Source organism: Lactuca saligna, chromosome 4 (assembly GCF_052625555.1).
Source record: "Lactuca saligna cultivar CGN05327 chromosome 4, ASM5262555v1, whole genome shotgun sequence".
NCBI lineage: Eukaryota > Viridiplantae > Streptophyta > Magnoliopsida > Asterales > Asteraceae > Lactuca > Lactuca saligna.
In genome coordinates, this window is record NC_136420.1 from 303717378 (window position 1) to 303741317 (window position 23940).

General features: G+C 34.9%; 1 protein-coding gene across 1 annotated transcript; it reads left to right on the forward strand.

The window, feature by feature from the left end:
* The first annotated feature begins 16982 nt into the window (after positions 1-16982).
* On the forward strand, positions 16983-20359 carry LOC145043901 (CBS domain-containing protein CBSX1, chloroplastic-like). Its single transcript, XM_078992669.1, has 8 exons — positions 16983-17309; positions 17836-17923; positions 18026-18090; positions 18169-18217; positions 18310-18362; positions 19435-19550; positions 19643-19700; positions 20176-20359. Exons 1-8 carry the CDS (start codon positions 17106-17108, stop codon positions 20248-20250), a joined length of 708 nt encoding a protein of 235 aa, XP_078848795.1. The 5' UTR covers positions 16983-17105; the 3' UTR covers positions 20251-20359.
* Positions 20360-23940: the final 3581 nt, after the last annotated feature.

Here is a 23940-nt window from a genome sequence, read left to right on the forward strand (position 1 = left end):
CCATCCCCATTATCTTCTTTACTCTTAAGGATTTACCCTAAGAATCATTTATCCTACATTCCTTTAATCCGAAGTCCATTGGTTCTAGGGTTTATACGATAGGCACTAAGTTCATAGCTTCCAATGCTCGTTCGTAAAGCACTAATTCCATAGTTGCTAAAGTTAATTCATCAGGCACTAAATCCATAGCTACCAGTGTTTATCTAATAGGTACTAAGTCCATAGCTATCAATGTTTATCTAACAGGTACTAAGTCCATATCTACCAACATTTATCTAACAGGTACTAAGTCAATAACTACCAACGTTTATCCAATAGCCACTAAGTCCATAGCTGTCGTTGTTATTTATTAAGCACTAAGTTTGTAGCTGCCAATGTTCACTCATATCATCTTTCATCTCTCATCATTCATCTACCCATGTTTAACCCAGCATATTCGTAAATATAAAATACATATACAATTTAAATTATTTAAAGCATGTATAAAATCGTTCATCCAGCATAGATAGCAAGTATATAGGTTATATGCACACATAGCACGTAATTTATATAAAATACTTCATATTTATGTGTAAGATGAAAGCAACCACGCACTCACTTGTTAAAGTGATGATTCCAAACTCGGGCAGCGCTTCACTTTTAACGAATCTATTTTCCTTCGATGAAACCTAGCATTATTATCGCTAAGTTTTAGTCTAATCTTTATTGAGACTAATTATTAGTCTGAATTCATCATTAAATCAAAGTCTACTTTCATGATCTATCAAGTAAGGAACAACCATGTAGGATTATATCGGAGGCAAGGTCTGTTTGGTATACGAAGTATACTTTTTGGAAATCTCACTTTAAACACCCCACTAAATCACAACCTAGACATCATTCTCGTAAGTAGATCAATCAGTATAACGACTTTGAATCATTGATAAATCTTATTTCTAAGTTCATAATAAAGATATTATATTTAAATATAAGCTATATTTAAAGTGTGTTAGGCTTATTTCACTTACAGTGGGTTTTATTCAAAACCGGGCTCCACTGGAGCAGGGCTTCTAAGCCGAAAAGCTCTCTTTCTTGGAGCCTTCTTGCGCTCCGGGGCTTTCTTCTAGCGCTAGGGAAGTTTCCTAGGCTTTAGGGGGGTTTAGGGAGTCTAGAGAGAAGTTTGAGAGAGGGAAAGAAAAGCTTATGGTGTGAAGAAAATATGAAGAGTTCTTCTCTTATTTATAGGGGTTTTATCGTAGAGTAGGCCCTAAGTTTCGTCCGTATCTTCCGCGTACGAGCTCCGTTTTCTAAGTTCATTATATCTACGCATTGGTATTTATGATTACTACAACTTTCATTTAGACCCCGTCGGCTAATTCTCATTCTATCTCAGATTTACAAAACTGTATTCCAAGGGTAAATTGACCAATTACCCTTAACTCAATCTGGTCCAAGACTAAGGCCCATAATCAATATGAAAGGCCCAACACTAGGTAATCTCTCAATCCCACTAATGGTCTAATTTGCTACATTGGGCCCAATCCCATAATGGGCCTCATCCTAAGCCCACAATATATTCATTGGTCCATATAATATGATTTCTGATGGCCCATTAAGGCCCAAACACCCAAACATGCCCCAAACCGCGGCCCAAAAATTCATGATCCATACAGACAGATTACGCAGGGCGTACTTCAACGTACGCTTAGCATACCAACTCTATGACGAGTACGCTGGGCGTACCTGCACGTACGCTCAACGTAGTGATCTGTTAAGTCATTTCCTCATTAAGTGATTTCTACTCCATTCCAAGGGCTACAAACTCAGATCCAGGTCTTATTTCACGACTTAAACCATAAAGTCACCGACTTGGTGACTTAATATGGCTCAAACCAACTCAAACTTCCAAAATGATCTTCTACATCCAAGAAGAGGACTAGATCTCATGCATGGGCTTAATAGAACCCCAAAGGTTGGAACTTTACTGCTTATGGGACTCATATGACTCTAAGGGAGGCAACCCTGGTCTTAGAAACGAGCTTAACCCGCCAAGACCCAAACATAGGACCAAAAAGGTCCATAAACTTGAACTAGAGGAGATCTAAGAGATTAATCATCAAGCTCAAGACTTTTACCTTGCATAGGTCCGAAATGAAGCACTTAACCCAGATCTACAAGCTCTAGCTTCAAATTTTCCTCCTTGCCAACCTTCTTCTCCTTGTTTCCAAGCTTTAACCCACCAAAATGGGTTCTCCAAGGTCAAACACACCCAACAATGGATGTGGGATGGCTCTCTAGGGTTTATGAGGGTAAGAGAGTGTTTATGGAGGCTAGGGTGAGAACCATTATGTTCCTTTTATAGTGCTTAACCCAAAAATTAGGGTTTTGAGACTCTGAGCGTACGCTGGGCATACTCCTTGTACGCTAGGCATACGCCTTGAACACCCGCATCCAACTTGCCCCATTATGCTGGGAGTAACCTAGCTTACGCTGGGCATACCCACGCGTGTCCCATCTTACATGCATGGTCTTTTTCTTCACTTTTTCCCAATATGGGCCATAAATGTCAATATCTTTAAAGCATCCTAACTCCTTCATTCTAGATCTGATTCTGTTGAACTTTATATCCATGGAAAGGTGGTGAGAAGATCTTCGCTTCTAGCAGCACACCCCGATCCAAAACCTTCCCAAATAATAACCCATCGCTCATGAAAGACCGAAACGCCCTTACTCTTGATCTCGGGAACCCATCAATAGATATTTTAAGAACGAGGTGTTACATTATGCACACTCTTGGTTTAACATATACTATGACTTTCGTTTAGATTGATAAGGCTAGAAAGTATTTTATCATAAATTCACTTTTTACGATTCCCGATGTCGTGCTTATTTTGGCCGTAAAACTTCGATGTGTCATAACTTCGTTGTTATAATTCTGATTTCAGTGTGTTCTTTATATGTACGGAACCCTTGTAGCATATACTATAACTTGGTCAAGATTATTTATTTTAAATAATATTACATCAAAAAAGTTTTTTTTGATGCTTATTGTCTCCAAAATTGACTAACCCGAATCTGCAGGTGTTACAACGGAAGACGGTAAAGGTGGTCGTTGTTGGATATAGTGTCTAAGTCCATAATTATATTTGGTATGTAATTGACCCGACCCGGCATGGTCCATTTGGGTTGCACTTCACCCGAACAATTTATGGATAATATTTGAGAATAGTACAAGTTATGATTTATTAATATATTATAAGTTCTAATATATTAATATAAGATCATATTATTTAATTAGTATTGATCTATAATTAATCTAGGATTAATTTAGAGATCAAAGATATTACTAATTAGATATAGGCTTCTATATTTATATAGTGTGGGTTAATGCTTATTTGGAATGGGCTAGGCTTGCATGGAAAAGTCCATGGATACTTCATGGAGCTTTAACCCATGGATCTCATGGAAATGAAGAGACATGGGTATTAGGGTTTACATGGATGTAACCCTAATCCACCACACTATATAAAGGAGGCTTTGGTTCTTAAAATGAAACTAGTTGACACTTGTTGAGGTGAGGGCCGATTTCAAGATAGTAGTGACTATTCTCTCAAAGTTCCAAGTTTGTGGTGATTTGTGATTTCCATTTGAGGCATTCACACTATTGGTGCTAGGCTCTAAAACTCCAAACAATCAACTACTACTACAAGGTAAGTATTTCTACTAGCTTTATTTGATTCATGTTCCCCATGCCATGCTAGTTAGGATATGAACCTTGGAAAAATAATTATTTGCATGTATCTTAGACAAACATAGATCCAAGGTTTATTAGGGTTGCATGTACACTTAGGAAGTGTTAAAATGCTCAAAACCCATTAGTGGTATCAGAGCCTAGGCTTGCTTGTTTGATACTTGATGCAATATAGTTGGAAAAGTCGAAAAACTTGCTGTTTGCCAGATGCACTCGCCGAGTCCATGGGGGGACTCGCCGAGTTCTTGTGTATCTTCAACCTACTTGGCGAGTAGGTTTATGCACTTGACGAGTAGGAGCGACAGAGTGCAGATTTTCGACTTTAATTGCTGGAAATGGACTAGAAACATTACCCTAAACTTTTTTGGTACTTGAAAAATTGCTTTAGATGGTGTAATGTCTTTGCTAATCCATTTACAACAACTTGTTATCAAAATTACAAAGTTTTATGTGTAATTTTTGATTCATGAAAGTGTTCATATTCATGTTCTTGATCTTATGATGTTTAGATGATCATAGGAATTATTTGTAACCTATGTGGTAGTTTAATTCCTTATCATAATGTGTTTTAATGGAGTCAATAACTTGTCCTCAAGTTATGGAAAACCAAGAGTCACACTTGAATTAAAAACCATTAAAAGAACACAAGAGTTAGAAAAATGAAGAGTCTTCATTTTATTACTCTATTTAACTCATAAGTTACAAGAAATGAAAAGTTTTGAAAGTTTACAAAACTTGCCCTCAAGTTTTGGAACAAGTAAAGTCATATTAAAACTTTAGTTCCAACCTTTAGAATTTTAAAAGTTAAAATTCAACCCTTATACTTATAATATTATAAGTTAATAATATATATATATATATATATATATATATATATATATATATATGTATAAGATCGAAGTCGTCTTACCGCTAGTACGCCTCATTCACGAAGCTAGTCTATAAGGTGGGTATAAGGTTGTTGCCTATAAAATGGCAACTTAATGGGTGTCCACTCTCACCCACTGCTTGCTTGACTAGTGGAGGGTCGTTAGCTGAACGGGTAAGACAAGGACTTATAAATTCTCATTAAAAGTATGATGAATATTATACAGTAACTAAATGTTTTATTAAATTCCCAATATTAGTTACTTTAGGAAAAATGTGAATAATGTGCTAATCCATGAAATTACACTTTACACTTTGTCTAAGTCGTTATTGGAGCGTGTGTGGTTAACCAGCACACTAAATTGGACTTAACAAGGTAGGTAAAGGGTGACTTAATATTTATCATAGTATCGATGGAGCGTGTGTGGTTAACCGGCACATCGATTCAGGGGTAATTTATTAAGGGTACCAAGTAATTTTCATGGTTACTTCACACCTCGTTTTGTGATCCTCGGTATCCCAGTCACAAAACTTCGAGGGCACACTCGAGATTAAAACATGCCTTTGAAAAGTTCATTGAATCTTAAAAGAATTTAGGAGTTTCTAAGAACCAAATTAAATATTTTAATATTTCGAATTTGGTGGAAATTGGTGAATCGTCATTCACCTACCTTTCAAATATGTTATTACTTAGATTACGACATACCTATTCTAAGTATAATATATTGTGATTGGGTCCTAGCCTTAATACTACATTTGGGTGTTTTATTATGGACTATTCCTATTTCTAAACTAAACGTTTCTTCTTCTCAGATGTCTGCAAACACTGCTGCTTCTGGCTCTAATCCTAATGGCTCCTTTTCTCTTATGAACTTGTGTGGGAAAGTCACTTTTGAGGGATCCAACTTTAATGAATGGATCAGAAACATCAGAATGATTACTCGCTATGAGGACAATGAATATGTCCTCGATAAGGAGCTTAAGGAGATTGATGAGACAATTTCAACTCCTCAAGAGATCACTGAGTTTAGTGCACATGAAAGGGATGCCACGAAAGTGGCATGCATCATGATGGCCACTATGACCGTTGATCTCCAAAAATCCTATGAAGATTTCTACCTATATGAGATGCACCACGACTTGATGGAAAGATACCATCAAAGTGCTCGTCAAGAGAAGTATGAAATCATCTCCTCCATGATAACAACTCGCATGAAGGATGGTGAACTCATCACGGGCTACATGCAGAAAATGCAAAGATTTTTGGACCGTTTGCTGAAGCTAAGTGTGAAATTCCTTGAGGAGCTAGCAATAGATATAATTTTGCACTCCTTACCTTCATGTTATGATCAATTCCGCATGACATACCACATGAACAAGGAAGAGGTCACACTAAGCAAACTTCAAGGACTCTTAAAGACCGCGGAAAGTGGTCTTAAGGGTAAGGCGATTGTTACTCCTACTCCTACCAACTTCGCCCCTGTCTTGGCAATCAGGAAAGGACGAGGGAAGAAGAGAAAGAGTTCTTCGAAGGGTACCAAGGTTAGGACCCTTGATGGCTCTTCTTCAAGCGGAACCAAGAAAGGTTTCATCACTCCTTCTTCTGACCCAAAAGAGGCTGAATGCTTCTACTGCCATGAAAAGGCACATTGGAAGCGGAACTGCCCAAAGTAGCAGCAAGATGTGAAGGATGGGAAAGTTAAACCCAACCATGCAGGTATTTACACTATCATTTCTAATAACTCACCCCATTCTAAATCTTGGGTCCTTGATACCGATTGTGGTATTCATATTTGTTGTGACTTGCAGGGACTAAGAAGAAGTGAGAATGTGGAGCAAGGAAGGATAAACTTAATCATGGGGAATAGGAAAGTTACACCTGTCACCAAGATTGGAGTTTATACTTTGTCGCTAAGTAGTGGGTTAAATTTAGATTTGAATAAATGTTGTTATTCGCCAGAAATGGCAAGAAATATTATTTTCTTTCATGCGTTGTATAAACAAGGGTTTACCTTTTCATTTAATAATGAAGTTGGTTCTATTGATGCTTTCTTTAATAATGTTCTTTATTTTAAAGCATTACCTTGTGATGGTGTGTATGAAACAGTATCTGTGGTTGATTACTTAGGAAATAATGTATTGTGTATCGATTCTATTAATAATAATAACTTGGATAAAGCATCACTATGGCATTGTCGTCTTGGACATATAAGCAAGAAACGCATAGGCCAACTCCAAAAGGATGGAGTCTTGGAGTTGTTTGACCTAAAGTCAGATGATAGTTGCGAATCATGCTTATTTGGGAAAATGACAAAGTCACCCTTCACAGGTTCGTGTGAGAGGGGTGAAGGTTTGTTGGACCTTGTACACACGGATGTGTGTGGACCATTCAAACATGCCACAAGGGATGCTAATCGTTATTATTTGACTTTTACTGATGATTAGAGTAGATATGGATATGTCTACTTAATCAAGCATAAGTCAGAGACTTTCGAAGGTTTAAGGAATTTAAACAGGAAGTTGAGAATCAATTGGACAGGAACATTAAGATGCTTCGATCCGATCGAGGTGGTGAGTATCTTAGTTCAAAGTTCCTCGACTATCTTAGGGAATGTGGGATTGTCTCACAATTGACACCTCCCAGGACACCACAATTGAATGGTGTAGCTAAGAGGCGTAATCGAACCTTGTTGGACATGGTTCGTTCCATGATGAGTCGAACTTCGCTACCAATCTCATTTTGGGGGTATGCCTTAGAGACTGCCACCCAGATCCTTAATCTAGTCCCTACAAAGAAAGTTGCCAAAACTCCTTAGGAGATGTGGACTGGTAAAGTACCTAGACTAGACCACATCAAGATTTGGGGTTGCGAGGCTTTTGTGAGACGCGAGACTCATGATAAGCTAGAACCCCGAAGCGAGAGGTGTATTTTCATTGGCTACCCACAAAGATCCTTTGGTTACCTCTTCTACAGACCTAGTGATAATGTGGTCTTTGTACCAAGAAGAGGAGTCTTTCGAGAGAGATAAAGGTTATAAGCCAAGGAGACAGTGGGAGGCAAATTGATCTTGAAGAAATTCAAGAGTCAAGTGGTGAAGGAACTTTAAACGCTAGCCCTCAACTTGAGGAGGAAACTCATGTTAAGCCAATTGACGAATCTGTACCTCTGAGGCGTTCCATGAGAGTTAGGAATGCACCTGAGCATTATTATGGTTTCCATATTACTGCAGAAGGTGAGACACTTATTAGTGATGAGACACCAGTAGGAAGCTATGGCAGGCCCTAAGGCTGCTAAATGGAAAGAGGCTATGGATAGCGAGATAAAATCCATGTATGACAATCAAGTTTGGAACTTGGTTGAGAATGTACCAGGTCGTAAGACTGTAGGGTGCAAATGGATCTTCAAGAAGAAGACCGACATGGATGGTAATGTACACACTTATAAGGCTCGACTGGTTGCAAAGGGCTTCTCTCAAACTCCTAGAGTGGATTATGATGAGACTTTTTCTCCAGTAGCCAAGATTAAGTCTATTATGGTTATGTTAGCCATAGCTGCATTTCATGACTATGAAATATGGCAAATGGATGTCAAAACCGTTTTTATTAATGGAAAGTTGACTGAAGATGTTTACATGAGTCAGCCAGAAGGTTTTGTCAGTAACGAGTACCCTAATAGAGTGTGTAAGCTTGAGAAATCTATTTATGGATTAAAGCAAGCACCTAGCAGATGTAATCTTTGCTTTGATGAAAAGGTCAAGGAATTTCGCTTTTCTAGGAGTGAAGATGAATCTTGTGTTTATGTCAAGGCTAGTGGGAGTATAGTTAAATTTTTGGTATTGTATGTGGATGACATACTACTCATAGGAAATGACATCCCAACCCTGCAGGAAGTAAAGTCCTGGCTTGGGAAGTGTTTCGCTATGAAGGACCTTGGTGAAGCTGCCTATATCCTAGGGATAAGGATTTTGAGAAACAAGAGTAAAAGACTAATTGGACTTAGTCAAAGTACCTATGTGGACAAGGTGTTGAAAAGATTCAACATGCATAACTCCAAGAAAGGTGAGTTACCCATTCAGAGTAACGCCGGATTGAGTAAGACACAAATCCCTAGTACTGAGGCTGAGATAGCAGAAATGAGTCGACTACCTTATCCTTCAGTTGTAGGATCGATCATGTATGCTATGACGTGTACTCGACCTGATGTAGCCTTTGCTTTGAGCATGGTTAGCAGGTATCAGGGGAACCCTGGCAAGGAACACTGGACTACGGTAAAGAATATCCTCAAGTACCTGCGAAGGACTAAGGACTGGGTACTTACCTTCGGTGGGAGTGATGACTTGAGAGTTGTAGGGTATAGTGATGCTAGCTTCCAGAATGATAGGGATAATTTCCGCTCTCAGTCGGGCTGGGTCTTTACCTTAAACGGAGGAGAAATCACTTGGAAGAGTTCTAAGCAGGAGACAGTGGTAGATTCCACTTGTGAATCAGAGTATATAGCAGCAAGCGAGGCAGCAAAGGAGGCTATATGGCTAAAGAACTTCATCGGAGACCATGGAGTTGTACCAACTATAAAGGAGCCAATGGAAATTTTATGTGACAACAATAGTGCGGTTGCCTTAGCCAAGGAACCAAGAGATCATGGGAGATCCAGACACATTGACTGAAAATATCACTTCATCAGACATCGAATAGAAGTAGGAATCCTCGTGGAAAAGAGGGTATCATCGGATGAGAACCCAGCAGATCCCCTCACGAAGGGACTGAGTAGGGTTAAGCATCTCCAACATGCTCAGAGCATAGGGCTGAAGGATGATATAAGTTTTAGTAGTTAGATAAATTATGAAATTTGTAAAGTGTAATTGACATTAGATGATGAATAAAAGGTGTTTTATTTATGAGTAAAGTGTTGCTACCTCTTGTCAATCGTTTACTATATTTCTTTTGCATGTTTTGACTTCCAGAATAATTATGTTTGGTATATTATATTATTCAAACCTCCACAGTCGATCATATGTCGGAAGTAGGTATGAATCAAGACTGTCATGATTGGTTGAAGAGGTCTAAGGTGTTGGACATGGCTACAACAATCGTGAGTGCTCATAAGTTCTGAGCATTGGAATCAACCCACGCTCACTGGAATCACTTCATGGAATTTTATCTCGAGTGATCGTGAGACGGTAATATCACATAAGTCTTCAAACCTAGAGATATGATTTGTTACTTACGAGTTGATTATGCATTGATTGTACGAAAATGCATTGGTAACTCGATGTTATAAAACGTGCCTTTGTGTATAATTCAATGAGTGGTAGAACAAACATATGAGTCGAAGTTTATTTGTTCCTTCTAGGATTAGAAGCTGATATCTGGGCCCCTCGATTATTGTGTTTTGACCTATGTACCGGGCCCGGTCAGAACTAAATTGATGTGTTCAGTTAAGTTCTATGTCAAACAACTCGGAAATCGAGAAACAAATGCTGGACAATAAGTAAGACCATGTTCCATGTATTTGTCCGGCTGATATCTTGAGTAGAGGATTATATGATCACTTATCTAAAATGGCACGTTTTAGTTCAACAGAGTTTAAAGCGCTACGATTGCTGATCGGTTCCTGAAGTCATACTTGCAACTATAGTTATTAGACTTATCCAAGTGGGAGACTGTTGGATATAGTTTTTAAGTCCATAACTATATTTGGTATGTACTTGACCCGACCCGACATGGTCCATTTGGGTTGCACTTCACCCGAACAATTTATGGATAATATTTGAGAATAGTACAAGTTATGATTTATTAATATATTATAAGTTCTAATATATTAATATAATATCATATTATTTAATTAGTATTGATCTATAATTAATCTAGGATTAATTTAGAGATCAAAGATATTACTAATTAAATATGGGCTTCTATATTTATATAGTGTGGGCTAATGCTTATTTGGAATGGGCTAGGCTTGCATGGAAAAGTCCATGGATACTCCATGGAGCTTTAACCCATGGATCTCGTGGAAATGAAGATACATGGGTATTAGGGTTTACATGGATGTAACCCTAATCCACCACACTATATAAAGGAGGCTTTGGTTCTTGAAATGAGACTAGTTGACACTTGTTGAGGTGAGGGCCGATTTCAAGATAGTAGTGACTATTCTCTCAAAGTTCCAAGTTTGTGGTGATTTGTGATTTCCATTTGAGGCATTCACACTATTGGTTCTAGGCTCTAAAACTCCAAGCAATCAACTACTACTACAACGTAAGTATTTCTACTAGCTTTATTTGATTCATGTTCCCCATGCCATGCTAGTTAGGATATGAACCTTGGAAAAATAATTATTTGCATGTATCTTAGACAAACATAGATCCAAGGTTTATTAGGGTTGCATGTACACTTAGGAAGTGTTAGAATGCTCAAAACCCATCAGTCGTGGCCTTGTCTTATTGTCTGGTGGAATAGTGCTCTCAGAACAAGCTTGATTAAAGAAGTCGGGGTTAAGGAGAAAAGGATGTCGTTGGTTAAAGAAGGAGGTTCGATAACGTATCAAGTTTTGGTTTTGACTCCAACGAATTATCCGATGTGGGCGGTCAAAGTCAAGTCGAATATGGATGCACACGGCATATGGGAGACGGTTGAACCAAAGGCGTTAGGTGAAGCATCAGATCAAAAGAAGTCAAACAAGCTCTTGCTTTTTTGTTTCAAGCGATACCTGAAGACATGGTGTTGCAAATGGCGAGTTACATTGAACCAAAGAAAGCGTGGGATGGGCTGAAAACACGATATTTGGGAGCGGATCAGGTGAGAACGACTCGACTTGCAACGTTAAAGAGAGAGCTTCAAAGTTTGCGCATGAAGGAGGGTGAAACGGTCGATGATTTTGTGACAAAATTATCTAGTTTAGCTTCAAAAGCATGGAGTCTTGGATATGAGCTTGAAGAAGGTGATTTGGTAAAAAAAAAGGTTACTAGATTCGATGCCTAGGTCGTTTCTTCAAATTGTGACTTCAATAGAGCAATGTTTCGAGTTGGATTTAATGTTATTTGATGAAGCGGTTGGTAGATTGAAGGCATACGAGGATCATATAAGAGGAACCGAGAAAGTGGAGGACACTCAAGGTGGGTTATTGTTGGCTAGTGAGGAAAAATCACATGTTTGTAAGCATTGTGGCAGTGGACGTTCAAATCGGGATGAAATTCGACGTGGCGGGTGATATGGGCATATTTAGTTATAAAATTCATGCATTATCTTAATGATTCATGTTGATTTTATCTCATTTAATGAACAAAATGTGCTTAATTAGTTTATAATTTCATTTTTCAGCAACAATGAAATGCTCAAATGGAAAAGGAAGCAGATTTAGCAATTGGAAGCTTGGATCTTGGATTTTGAAGAAAGAAGGATGTTGTTGGACAGCTTGACCCCTCATCCGTGTTTTGGCCATATCTCATGAACTGTAACGCCGATTGACGAGATTCAAAATGTTCTGAAAACTAGACACAATTTCGGACGACTTTTGTGTTTTGAGAAAATGTTGATTCCAAATGGACTCGACGAGTCACCCCTTTTTTCAGAATTTATATATAGAAATGCTTCTCATTCGAATCCTAACGAATGGGGGAAGTTTAGGATGATTTTTGGAGGCTAGAAGGGTTCTTAGAAGCTGTGGTTTTCGAGATTTCAACTTAGATATCAATTTGGAAGAAGATCAAAGGCAATAACACATTACTTTTATCTTAATCTTTTGCATGAACCATGTTTCAATCATTAAATTATGTTTTTAGTTTGTTATACGTTGTAGATATGAGCTAAAAACTCATAACTTCTGTTTAGGATAGATGATTTTATGAATATGGTTTGATTTTATTATCGGATTAATTTAATCTGATGATTTTGTTTTGTTAAGCTTGTTAAAGAGCCTTATGTGTTAATTACAACTATTTTTTGTTAATTAAACAGTAATTAAGTTGCATGAACATCTCTTAGTTGCTAATCTCATATGATTTATGTGAAAACATTGTTATATGCCTAGGAATAGCGAACGTGAAACTAGGGTTAACTAGAAAATAGATACGTTAATGTGTAAGCTTGTGTGACAAACCATCAATAAGGAGTTAATTGAATTAGCATATTTGATTAACTCATTACAAGTCTTACTTAACCCGAATCAATAAGCTAGAAAATCTGTTAGTTTAATCACTTGATCACTGCTTGAATTAATTTGTTTTCTAAGGATTAGTGTCACACCCCCGAACCGAACGGCGGAAACATCCGAGGGCTTTTGTGACTCAAATTGAATACCATCACAATGAATATACATGAATCATAACAAAAATCATCACCATGCATTGGAATATTACAACTGATATTGTTTATTAGTACATTGTTTTAAACATTACAATTCCATTACATAAACTGTCTAATAGATAATTTAAGCAAAACACCATGACATTTCCTGATACTTATTCTTCGGCTTACCTGTTACCTGAGAATACAAGTTATTTTGGAAAAACGTCAACATATGAAATGTTGGTGAGTTCATAAGTAATGTTATGGAAAAATGATTTTTGTGAAGTTTGAAAAACCCAGAAAATCCGATATTTTCTGAAAAGAGTATTTGTTTATAAAAAGTGTGAAGATCCGTAAATATGCTTGTCGATTTTGAAAACATGTATAATTGTTGAACTTTGTATACATCACATAGGTGAAAATGTTGAACTTTCCGGGAAAACCCGATGTTTTCCCAATACACAAATTACATGACTTGTTTATTGTTATACCGATACGACGTATGTTTTTGATTACCCAGGTGACATTGGATTAATTAGGGTTTGTGAGTTGTTACAATCACGCATTAATGAAAATGACTAGTTTATAACTACAGGTTACGAACGATCCTTAAGGCGTCGTCCGTACTACTCACTTAATCCAACCACCCTGACTTCTCTTGATTAACGCCACGAATATGTTTACTTGAATTCTCATAAGCCGGTCAACCGAGGAGAAAGGAGGGTACGAAGCCCCCTTTATTTCCATAAGTTATTCAAGGCTATCGGGAATGCGAAAGGCACTTGGCCCAACTCGCATTTGACTTCTCGACCTCACTAGTAGTACTAATGGACCATTAGGGCCCAATAGAGCTATTGAAAGTCCTTTTACATGGAATTGGGTCATAGGAGGCCCATTAACATGTAAGCGCGTTCCCTTCGGGCCCAAAGATCAGGTTATTGGGCTAGCAAGGCCCAACAAACACGATTTGAAACTTTCAAGCCCAATGTTTGAATGTTGACTCATCATAGTTATCGCGTGTTTATTGAAATACTTTGGTTTATTGATTTTTGTTTTGTTATTGATTCGAGACCGAATCAATTCGTTTTGTAACGATATTTGTTGTTGAGAGTGTATTTGTTTTTCCGTTTCGTCGGTAGTCGTGGACCATGTATTTTGTCTTAGTGAATTAATTAGTTTAAAAGTAAGATTTTTACCTTTTCACAACCTTTCTTTTATAAAAATAGCACTTTTAGTCCTTTATATAAAAGAATTTCATTTTAGTCCTTAAAACATTATTTTGACACTTTTGTATCATAAACTTATTGAAAAGACATTTTTAACCCAAATTTATTTTGTAAACAGCTTTAGCCCTTCCAGAATGATGTTTTCTCGGTTAAAACCCCCAGTTTTGCAACTTTTACAGTTTTGGCCCAAAATAGAAATTTTTTACATTTTTGAATTTGAAAAGCATTTTTGACCTTTGAAATAGTTTTAATACACTTCAAATCCCCTGTTTTATAGAAAATTGCATTTTTAGCCCCTCAAACTTAGAAATCTCGCAATTTGAGGCTTATTGGACCAAAAAGCCCAAATCTAGCCCATTAGGTTCAAAATTTACACTTTAAGTCCCTTAAAAATGTTGTTCAGAAAAATTATTATAGAAACTGTTTGGAACCTTTTGACCCTCCAGAAACTATAAATTTGTCGGTTTGTACCCTAAGTTTTGTATTTTTGACATTTTAAGCCCTAAAATGTGTTTTATGTTAGGATATGTTCACCCTAACCTCATAAACTATTTTTGTTGACTTGATTAGTGTTTAATAACTTAAGATATGTTTATTTCCTTTCTCATTCCTTAGATCTCGGTTTTTACACACTTTTTGATAACATATTCATCACAAAACACATGATATCACACACATACATGCATCAAATCACCCATAACATACATTTACACATAGATCTACACATTTACTTGTATTCTCCCCCATAAAACTCATAGAAAATAAAAAGGAAGGGGTATGAAACTCACCTTGGGTGTGGTTTCGGTTTTGGAAGGAAAAGATGAAGAAGAATTCGATCCTAGCAACCTTTCTTGGAGGATCTCGAACTTGGATGCTTCTAAGGTGCAAGATCATGAGTTTGAATGAATTAATAGATGATTCTTGAATGAAAGGAAATAGCTAGATTATGTATCTAGCATCAACTTACCTTAGATGATGTGTTTATGGGTTAAATCTCCTTGAAAGCTTCCTTAATCTCAAAAATATGGAGAGGAGTGGAGAGAGTTTTCTTGAGAGAATTGTGAGTGAAGTGTGTGTGTGTGTGTTTGTTTGGATTCGGCCGAGAGGGAGAGAGGGAGAAGAAGAGAGAGTGAGCTTGCATGGAAAGATGAGAAGTGCATGGATGTTTGAAATGTAATGCCTAGTTATCCCCCATACAAAAATGATGTGGCATGCAAGAAGTCAACTCTTCCCTTTCTCTTGGGCTTGGGCCGAGATTTGGAGAGAAAAAGGAAGGAATTGGGCCCTTAAATGCCTAAGTCCAAATCATAGCTAATTTAGATAACTATTGGCCCAAAATAAATCAAGTAATGATTTTTATGACCCATTAGGGCTAATTAGGTTAGTTATGGCCCAATGAGGTTCATTTAAATATTTTGTTTCATTCTAGGCCCAATATGGCCTAAAATATTAAAATAAATGAAAGTGGGTCCAATTAGAGCCCATAATATTCGAATTGGAAGCTTATTGGTCCATTGGGCCCAATAAGGAAGTCCTAGTCCAAAATGGACTTAAACAAGGACTTCTAGGGTTTCCAATTATTTGTTGACTATTTGTAGTGCTTGTATGAAGTGTTTGATTGAAATTATGTTGTCATAGAGTAAGCATCATGCATGCTTTCATGTTTTTGATTCATAGTTGACATAAGTGTTGTAGTTACAAGGCACCAAAAATTTCTAGTTGTGACAATTAGTAATAGCGAACGTGAACCTAATCACACTAATCGGTAGCCAAAGCCAATTAATCCATTGCACTTGCCATAAAATCAACCATAAGAATAAATGATTCAAACCTAAACAGAAGTCTCCTCCATTATTGAATCTAGTTGTTCTTTTGTTTCTCCTTAGTTTTTAATTGTCATTTGTTAAAGAGTTTAAGTAGTTGTTTAAGTTTCTAGTCTTCCAAAACTAGAGAAAACCCTTTCTTTTATTACTTGTTTTATTTAGATGATATTAGCATTTATATTAATTGTTTACCGTTCCTTGTGTTTGATACCATACTTGCTTGAACTATATTACTAATCGATAGGTACACTACCTTTCGCGTATTTATTTTGTGTCTAAGTTAGTAGGATTAAAACTAGTGCATTTTACACACATGAGCGGGGGAAGAGATCAGGGGCCCGGGAGAAGTCGAGATGGTAATGAACGTGTTCGCGATAAAAGTCACATTAGATGTTACAAATGTGGTGAGCTTAGTCACTATAAAAACGAGTCTCCTAAATGGGAAAAGGAAGAAACGGGTCTAATCGAAGAGGAGTCGACATTGTTTTGAAAGCGTGGCTCGTATGTCCAAACCGATTAAGGGGGTGGTTGTTGGATTAATCGGTTAATAGGAAACTTTCCTTATTATAAGATTTGTTTATATCTAGTTCAAATAAGATATTTTAGGAAACTTGATATGAACTTGTTTTAGTTTTTGTGTATGATTCAATTGTGTCTAGTATAAATAATATACAAGTTTAGATGTTTAAAAAGAGTTTTGGGTTTTCTCGATTAATTAGAAAAAGCTTAGCAATCAAGTAATTTTCTATTGTTCTCTTCTTTCTTCTTTTAGCTGCATATTTGTTTCTTTTTTGTTTATAAGTAAAGCAAGTTCCAAACCTAAGTAAATCTTACACCTTTTTGCTATAAATAATAAGTGATAATAATAAAAATAAACAAATAAATAATAAATTTATATATACATATAAAATGAATGGCAAAACAATGATTTTAGCAACATTGACATACTAAAACAATTTAACTTCATGCCCAAAACTACAACTAAACCTTCTAAAAGATTACATTTTTGTTGGAAAAATTTTAAACTAAATATTAAAAGAAAAACAAAACCACAGCCATAAGAGTTTCCAAGAATCCACAATATTTTTCATCGGCGTCTGGAATTTCTCCGCCAGAGGCCGCATTAGATATCTCTTCCCCATCACCCTCCTCCACGCATCGACATCGTCAACCATGGCCTCTATCCCTCCGCTTCTAGACCCATTATCTCTCTCTCAATTCCGTTCCGCCACCGTCTTCCACCATCATCCGCTTTCTCCAATCTCACCCCCTCCATCATTTATCTATACTCTCCCATCTTCTCGCCTCCTTCCAGTTTCTCGCAGACCCACTTTCACCGTCGCCGGAGCAGCTACCTTGACCGGTAATTCCGTACCGGTACACTTTTTTTCTCAAATTTTCTATGAATCTAAGTTTCCCGTAACTTGTTTGTGGGTTTTTACATATGTATATAATCAATAATCATGTTCGTCTGATTTTTAAGTCGCTTGTACAAAATTGAGCTTGGTTGTTCATTTACTATCGGTCGTTCAGCTCCTCCGTGTACTTATTTAGGTGTAATTCGTTAGTTAGTTTCAAGTTTGGGACTGGATAAGAAGATTCAAAGTAAATTTTGTAAGAGGAATTTCATCAAACACTTTGTAGGCATAATGGGGACATAAAGTAGCACGCTTTTATATCTACTCGCATATCGCTCTTCAAAATTCAAATAGTATATCAACAACATAAACAACTTAAAAGCAGCCATCGATAAAGGAACTAAGCAACAGACTTTAATTACATAAATCTTGAAACGAACTAAAAATCATAGAATTCGTCACCAATCTGTCCCTTACACTAAACCCTTTCAAACTCTCAATTTCTTTCCTTCAGGATCTTTGACAAGTTTGGTTCTTGTTTCTAGCCAAGAAATGGAGTCTTAATTGTGGGCGATTTCATGACTACAAAAGAGGAGTTACATGTCGTTAAGCCCACAACAACAGTAGACGAAGGTATTGCTTCATTGCTTCATTTCAATTTGCAATTTGCAACAAACAAATTCGTCAATCTCTTTACTTTCTTCCCCCATTTTTCTAATTGATTTCATCCAACAGCTTTAGAAGCTCTTGTAGAACACAGAATCACCGGATTTCCTGTAATTGATGATAACTGGAAATTGGTAACGTTTTTTTTTTCCTCTTTATTCGATTGAATTGATATTCTTTATAACGTATTTAGAGCGTGATTCTTGTTACAGGTTGGATTGGTTTCAGATTATGACTTATTAGCACTGGACTCTGTATCAGGTAATAAGCATAACTTAAAATATCAAAAAGATTTAAATTTTATTTGTGGGTCCCACTTTTTATATTTTCTAATATTCTAATATTTTTATTAGGCCCTGCCCGACCTGATACGGGCATGTTCCCGGAAGTTGATAGCACCTGGAAGGTAATTATCCCGGAAGTTTATTTAATTTTTTATTTATTTTTAAAAAATATTTAAAGAGATCATGGTGTTTGTTTCTTTTTATTTTTGTAAATATGTTTAGATCATAGATATGTTTTTAGCTAATTATTTACATATATAAAAGACCTTACATTTTGTGTTTTTTCTGGATTAAACCTCAACTTAATTTTTTTCATGAGAAAGATCTTGGATTTTTTTTTCATTTTTTCCGATTTGGCCCTTTTAGTCATTTTTGTCTAAAAAAGTTGTAAAATGTGAGGGTTTTATCAGGAAAAACTAAAAAAGTTGAGGATTTATTTGGAAACATTTAGAAGGTTGAGGGTTTGTTTTTTTGGAAAAAAAAAGACAGTTGAGTGTTTTTCGGAAAAAAAGACAAAAACATAAGGTATTTTTCATGAAAAAAATAAAGATGATGTTTAATCAGGAAAAAAACATAAAATATAAGGCCTTTTATGAGACTAACCCTTTAAACAAAATGAAATATGTTTATATGCAAATTAGGTATTATGCAGAAAAAGTCTCATTATTTTGGGAAAATTTCTGATAAAATCCTAATGTTTTTTTTTGAAAGAAAAGTCCTGATTATATAATATTTTGCCCAAATTAATGAAAAAGTCTTTATTTTTATTTTAACAGTAAATGACAGATTATCGTGTAAAATTAAATAATCAGGACCTTTTTGTTCAAAAAAAAAAAAAAAAAAATAGGACCTTATCAAAATTTTTCCCAAAATAATGGGAATTTTCTGCATAAAACCCATGCAAATTATATAGCAATATATCTTTATTTAATTTACATAAAGTAATATCTTTTTCTTTATTTATCAAGTTTAGTTTCATATTTATACAAAACAAACATGTTTGAATGACTCCCTTCCTTTCTTCCCTTCCAACATGACACTGGAACGTAATGATCCATTCCATTTCCTTGCTCATTCCATTCCTTTCACGATTCCATTCCATCATACTAGACACACCATAACTATCAAACTCTCAATCTATTCTTTTTATTGGATTAGTTTCGTATTATAATTTCATATATTAAAAAATTACAGACATTTAATGAAGTACAAAATTTGCTAAGCAAAACTGATGGGAAGTTGGTTGGTGATTTAATGACTCCTGCGCCATTAGTAGTTCGTGAAAATACTAATCTTGAAGATGCTGCCAGGTTTGTTCAACCTTATTTTTCACAAATTTATTTTTATTATCATTTTATAACCAAAAAAAAAAAATCTTATAATTTTTTTTTCATGATGTCAGATTGTTACTTGAAACCAAATATCGCCGCCTTCCCGTTGTAGATGGGGAGGGAAAGCTGGTAAGAACCTTTTTTAGTACCGTCAAAAAAGGGAAATCGTCAGAAAAGGTTCCAATATTTTCGAAAAAGTTGCACTTTTGCCCCAAGTTTTTTTTTTTTAAACATAAAAGTCCCGATTATTTCATTTTGGCTCAATTAACAACAAACTCTTTTTAAATTTTTTTTCTTTTAACAGGAAATGACAGATTATCGTGTTTTTACAAATAATCGGGACTTTTATGTTAAAAAAAATGGGACTAATGTGTAACTTTTTCGAAAATATTGGGACTTTTCTGACAGTTTCCCTTTAAAAATTATTAAATAAAATGTCGGCATACTTGGGTTAATAAAAAGGAAAACTAATTAAGGGCAAATTCGTAAAATGTTACGTGTTATAGTTGAAATCGATGAATATTGTGAAATTTGAGTTTTGGGATGTAAGGGTAAAACGGTCATTTAATACCCATTCTGAAAGCCATTGTTTGTACATATGAAGGTGGGGATTATTACAAGAGGAAATGTTGTAAGAGCTGCCTTACAAATAAAAAAGGCGAGTGAAATGAAAACATAATAATGTTTGAAGGAATATTTGCGTTGGTCATTTTTATGCATGTAGCAAACTAGCAATGAAATTAGTTCCAAAATTTTTGGTAATTTGTAATAAAACTTATTTTTTTTTATTTATTTGTCTAAGTGTTGATTTTCTTTCATGGTTTTTGTATATGATTTGTAGATCTACTATACTATACTTATCCAATTGAGATCATGATGTTGCATTGTTTTTCCAAACAAGTAATGTCATTCAATGGGGCACCGTTATAATTTACTTCATGAAAATGGTAGGGACAATTTTCATACAAAGGCACATGCAATGTACTTTTCACATTTCATATTCACAATTACTTGATCACTTTTGTCAATATCCGTGTAACTACTCATACCATCAAAGATTTAATGCTTATATGTCGCATTGATTAGATAAAATGACCATTTTTGGAGCCTTAAAAATGGAAATATAATATATATAGCAATACTCCCTAAAACTGATCATAGAAGTTTTTTCTAACTTTCCAATTAAAAAGTTTAGCCTTGAACTTGTCAACGGAGATCTTTAGGCTATGTTTCGTGTATTAGCTGAAAAGCTAACTGTTAAATAAAAAACTAACTAATAGCTAAAACTAGCTAATAAAAATGATGTTTGGTAAAACTGTTTGAAAAACTAGCTGAAATATATAAAATGACATTTTAAATGAATGTGCTTCTATAATTAGTTAGGGGGTATTTTTAGAAAATTTTAAAAAAGCTTTCAAAAAGCTAGTCTAAGGCTATGTTTGATGTACTAGCTTAAAAGCTAGCTGTTAGTTAAAAAGCTGGCTGATAGCTGAAAAACTAACTGTTAAATAAAAAGCTAGCTGATAGCTGAAAAGCTAGTTGATAAAAAATAACGTTTGGTAAAACTAACTGAAATATATAAAATTACATAAAAGGATATCTGAGAGTAAATTAATCAAATGGTGTATTTGGAAATTTTTAAAAAAGCTTTTAAAAAGCTAGTCTAAGTAGTTTTTCAAAACATTAGCTTATAAGCTAGCTTATAACGTACTTTTTGGCTTACCAAACACGATAACATAAAAAAGCTTAAAAAATAAGCTAGCTTATCAGCTAGCTGTGACGCGCCAAACACAGCCTAAGTATCTTTTTAGAAAGCTAGCTTATAACTTTTTGACTTATCAAACACAATAACATAAAAAAGTTCAAAAAATATGCTAGCTGTGGCGTGCCAAATATAGCCTTAATAAAAACGGATTGTTATGTACTTCTAAAAACTTACCAATAGTTTTGTATTAGCAACCAATTAGACTAATTGGTTTATGATCTTTACTAAATTTGGGATCATAAAACTTCGAAATGAGGAATTGCATCATTTCGGGATAAAAACAGATTCTTGGAAATGCATTAGTAAATCAACCACATCATGTTCAACGACATCCCAAAAGCATTTGATAAAATCAAAAGTAAAATCATCGGTAAAAATGGGGATCAAGGGATTTTTCATTACATAAGATAATCTTCCAAATCAGTCGTGGTTGCTATTCCACCATCCAAACGTGTATTCATATTATTAATTTCTATTTGAAGATCAACCTTAGTAAAACTTCGAATATCTTTCCATATAAAATCAATCATTTCTTAATACTACTTTTGAGCAATTAAAGCTTCTTTTTAAAAAAATCCAACTGATGTTCCTCAACCTTTTAACGATGAGCCCAAGTATCTTTAACAATATCCTCAAATCCTTCCATTTGAAACCACAAATGAAAAGATCTAAAAGGGAGTAAACCATAATCGGTGACCAAAATAGGGTGATGATATGAGAATTTATAGTCTAACATTATAGTCATGAGACTTGGGAAGTGACCAAAAAGACCTTCTGAAAGCAAGAATATATCAAACTTGCTATTTTATTAAGCCTATCTATAGGTAACTGTAACTGTAACTGTAATGGTTTGGAATTGTTCCCCTATTTCTATCTTTTCCTTGTAATTGTACTCGTTTTACCTTCACACAGTTTAGTCGCTTGCTAATCGATGTGTTTTTTTTTTAATATATGTTTTCTGCTTCCAAAAAAAATGAAAGTATTCCAACTTGCCTTGTTTTCACCAACTCTTGAGGCTCATACGCGATAATAATAATCATTTGAATACTATTAAAGCCCATGTTCCATATGATGTGACGAAAAATTCATTACACATGACCCTATTTTAACGAATTTTTGAGGGATCCCACACATAAATACCCTCCCCACCTTTATTGGCGTATGGAACTAATACTAAAATCGAAAAACAAATGACTCCAAATGGTCGGGGTATAATTGACAACTACAATCTCGACATCTTTGTTTATTGGATACCTAAGAAATTAATCATGTGCCAGTTACATAAATCTTTTATCCAATTATGCATGTCCATGCTCCCAAATCCAAATTGAATATTAATAGAAACTAGGTTTGGACCGGCCGTCCGATGCTGCGGAAACCTAGTATGTTGAAAAACGCAATTCAACATTGATAAGGTTTTTGGGAGAAATTTTCGCGCATTTTGGCAAAGAAGTTCTTTTCAAAGTGAATCGTAAAAGTGTAAAATAAGGTTTAGAAGCAAACAATTATGTATGGATGAGGCATGCAAAATAAAGCTTCAAAAATGTATTTTAAATGTATTAACTAACATTTAAATAAAAAAATAATATCAATAGAACTGAAAACTATAAAAACAATTATGTAAGGAACCAAAACGTAACTTAAAATTACCAATAATTTAAGTTTAAAATTACGAAGGATAAAATGTGTTTAATCAAAATTATTTTAGGGTAAAAAATGTAAATGTAAGAATCTTTTATTACCAGAAGCAAATTTGCTACTTTTAGGAAAATGTTTATTTTATAACATATATTATATTTTTTAAGAGTTGTAATTTGATATGGATTTAGTTGGTTTTGGTCTGATTTTAGGAAAAGCAAATGAAGTCAGTACAATTGTTGGTTAAGAAGAAGAAACAAGAAAGAATTGAGAAGCAAAGGAAATCGGACGGCCACAAATGAAAAGTTCCACAAATGAAAAGTTGAAATGAATAGTAAACCTCCTCACAAACCAATTTTGGTAATTAATAGATATACTAGGGTTTGGGTCGTCCACACATTGCTGCGGAAGTTTCGATATGTTAAACAATGCAGTTTGACACCATATATATATATATATATATATATATATATATATATATATATATATATATATATATATATATATATATATATATATATATATATATATATATATCATAAGGACGATTAAATCATATGAAGTAGAGCAAAAAAAGATCAAAATGAAATATGGATATTAAAAATACTCATAATTTAACTTTAAAATTATAAGGGTTAAAAATTGTTAAATAAAAATTAGACAAAATTACATAAATGGTCCTCATGGTTGACAAAATCGACCAATTATGGTCCTTATGATGAATTCTTTATACAGATGGTCCTTGTGGTTTCAAAATCTTGCAAAGACGGTCCTTTTGACTAACGGCGTTAACTTTTTCAGTTAAGTCCTATGTGAAATGACTTATTTGCCCTTCATGCATAAGGATGCTTTATGTAATATGTTTCTACCATAGGGACCATTTATGTAATTTTCTCTATTATTTATTTTTATTTTTTTTATCTTTTTTAATTATATATTTAAGTATTTAGATTTTTTTAAATTTAT

Bases quoted from the DNA above. Each gene is read 5' to 3' on its own strand.
- LOC145043901 (XM_078992669.1), top strand. From the start codon at position 17,106: ATGGCCTCTATCCCTCCGCTTCTAGACCCATTATCTCTCTCTCAATTC. The intron at 18,363-19,434 runs GTAATTATCCCG...AAAAAATTACAG, and splicing joins AAGTTGATAGCACCTGGAAG to ACATTTAATGAAGTACAAAA. The intron at 19,701-20,175 runs GTAAGAACCTTT...GTACATATGAAG, and splicing joins TAGATGGGGAGGGAAAGCTG to GTGGGGATTATTACAAGAGG.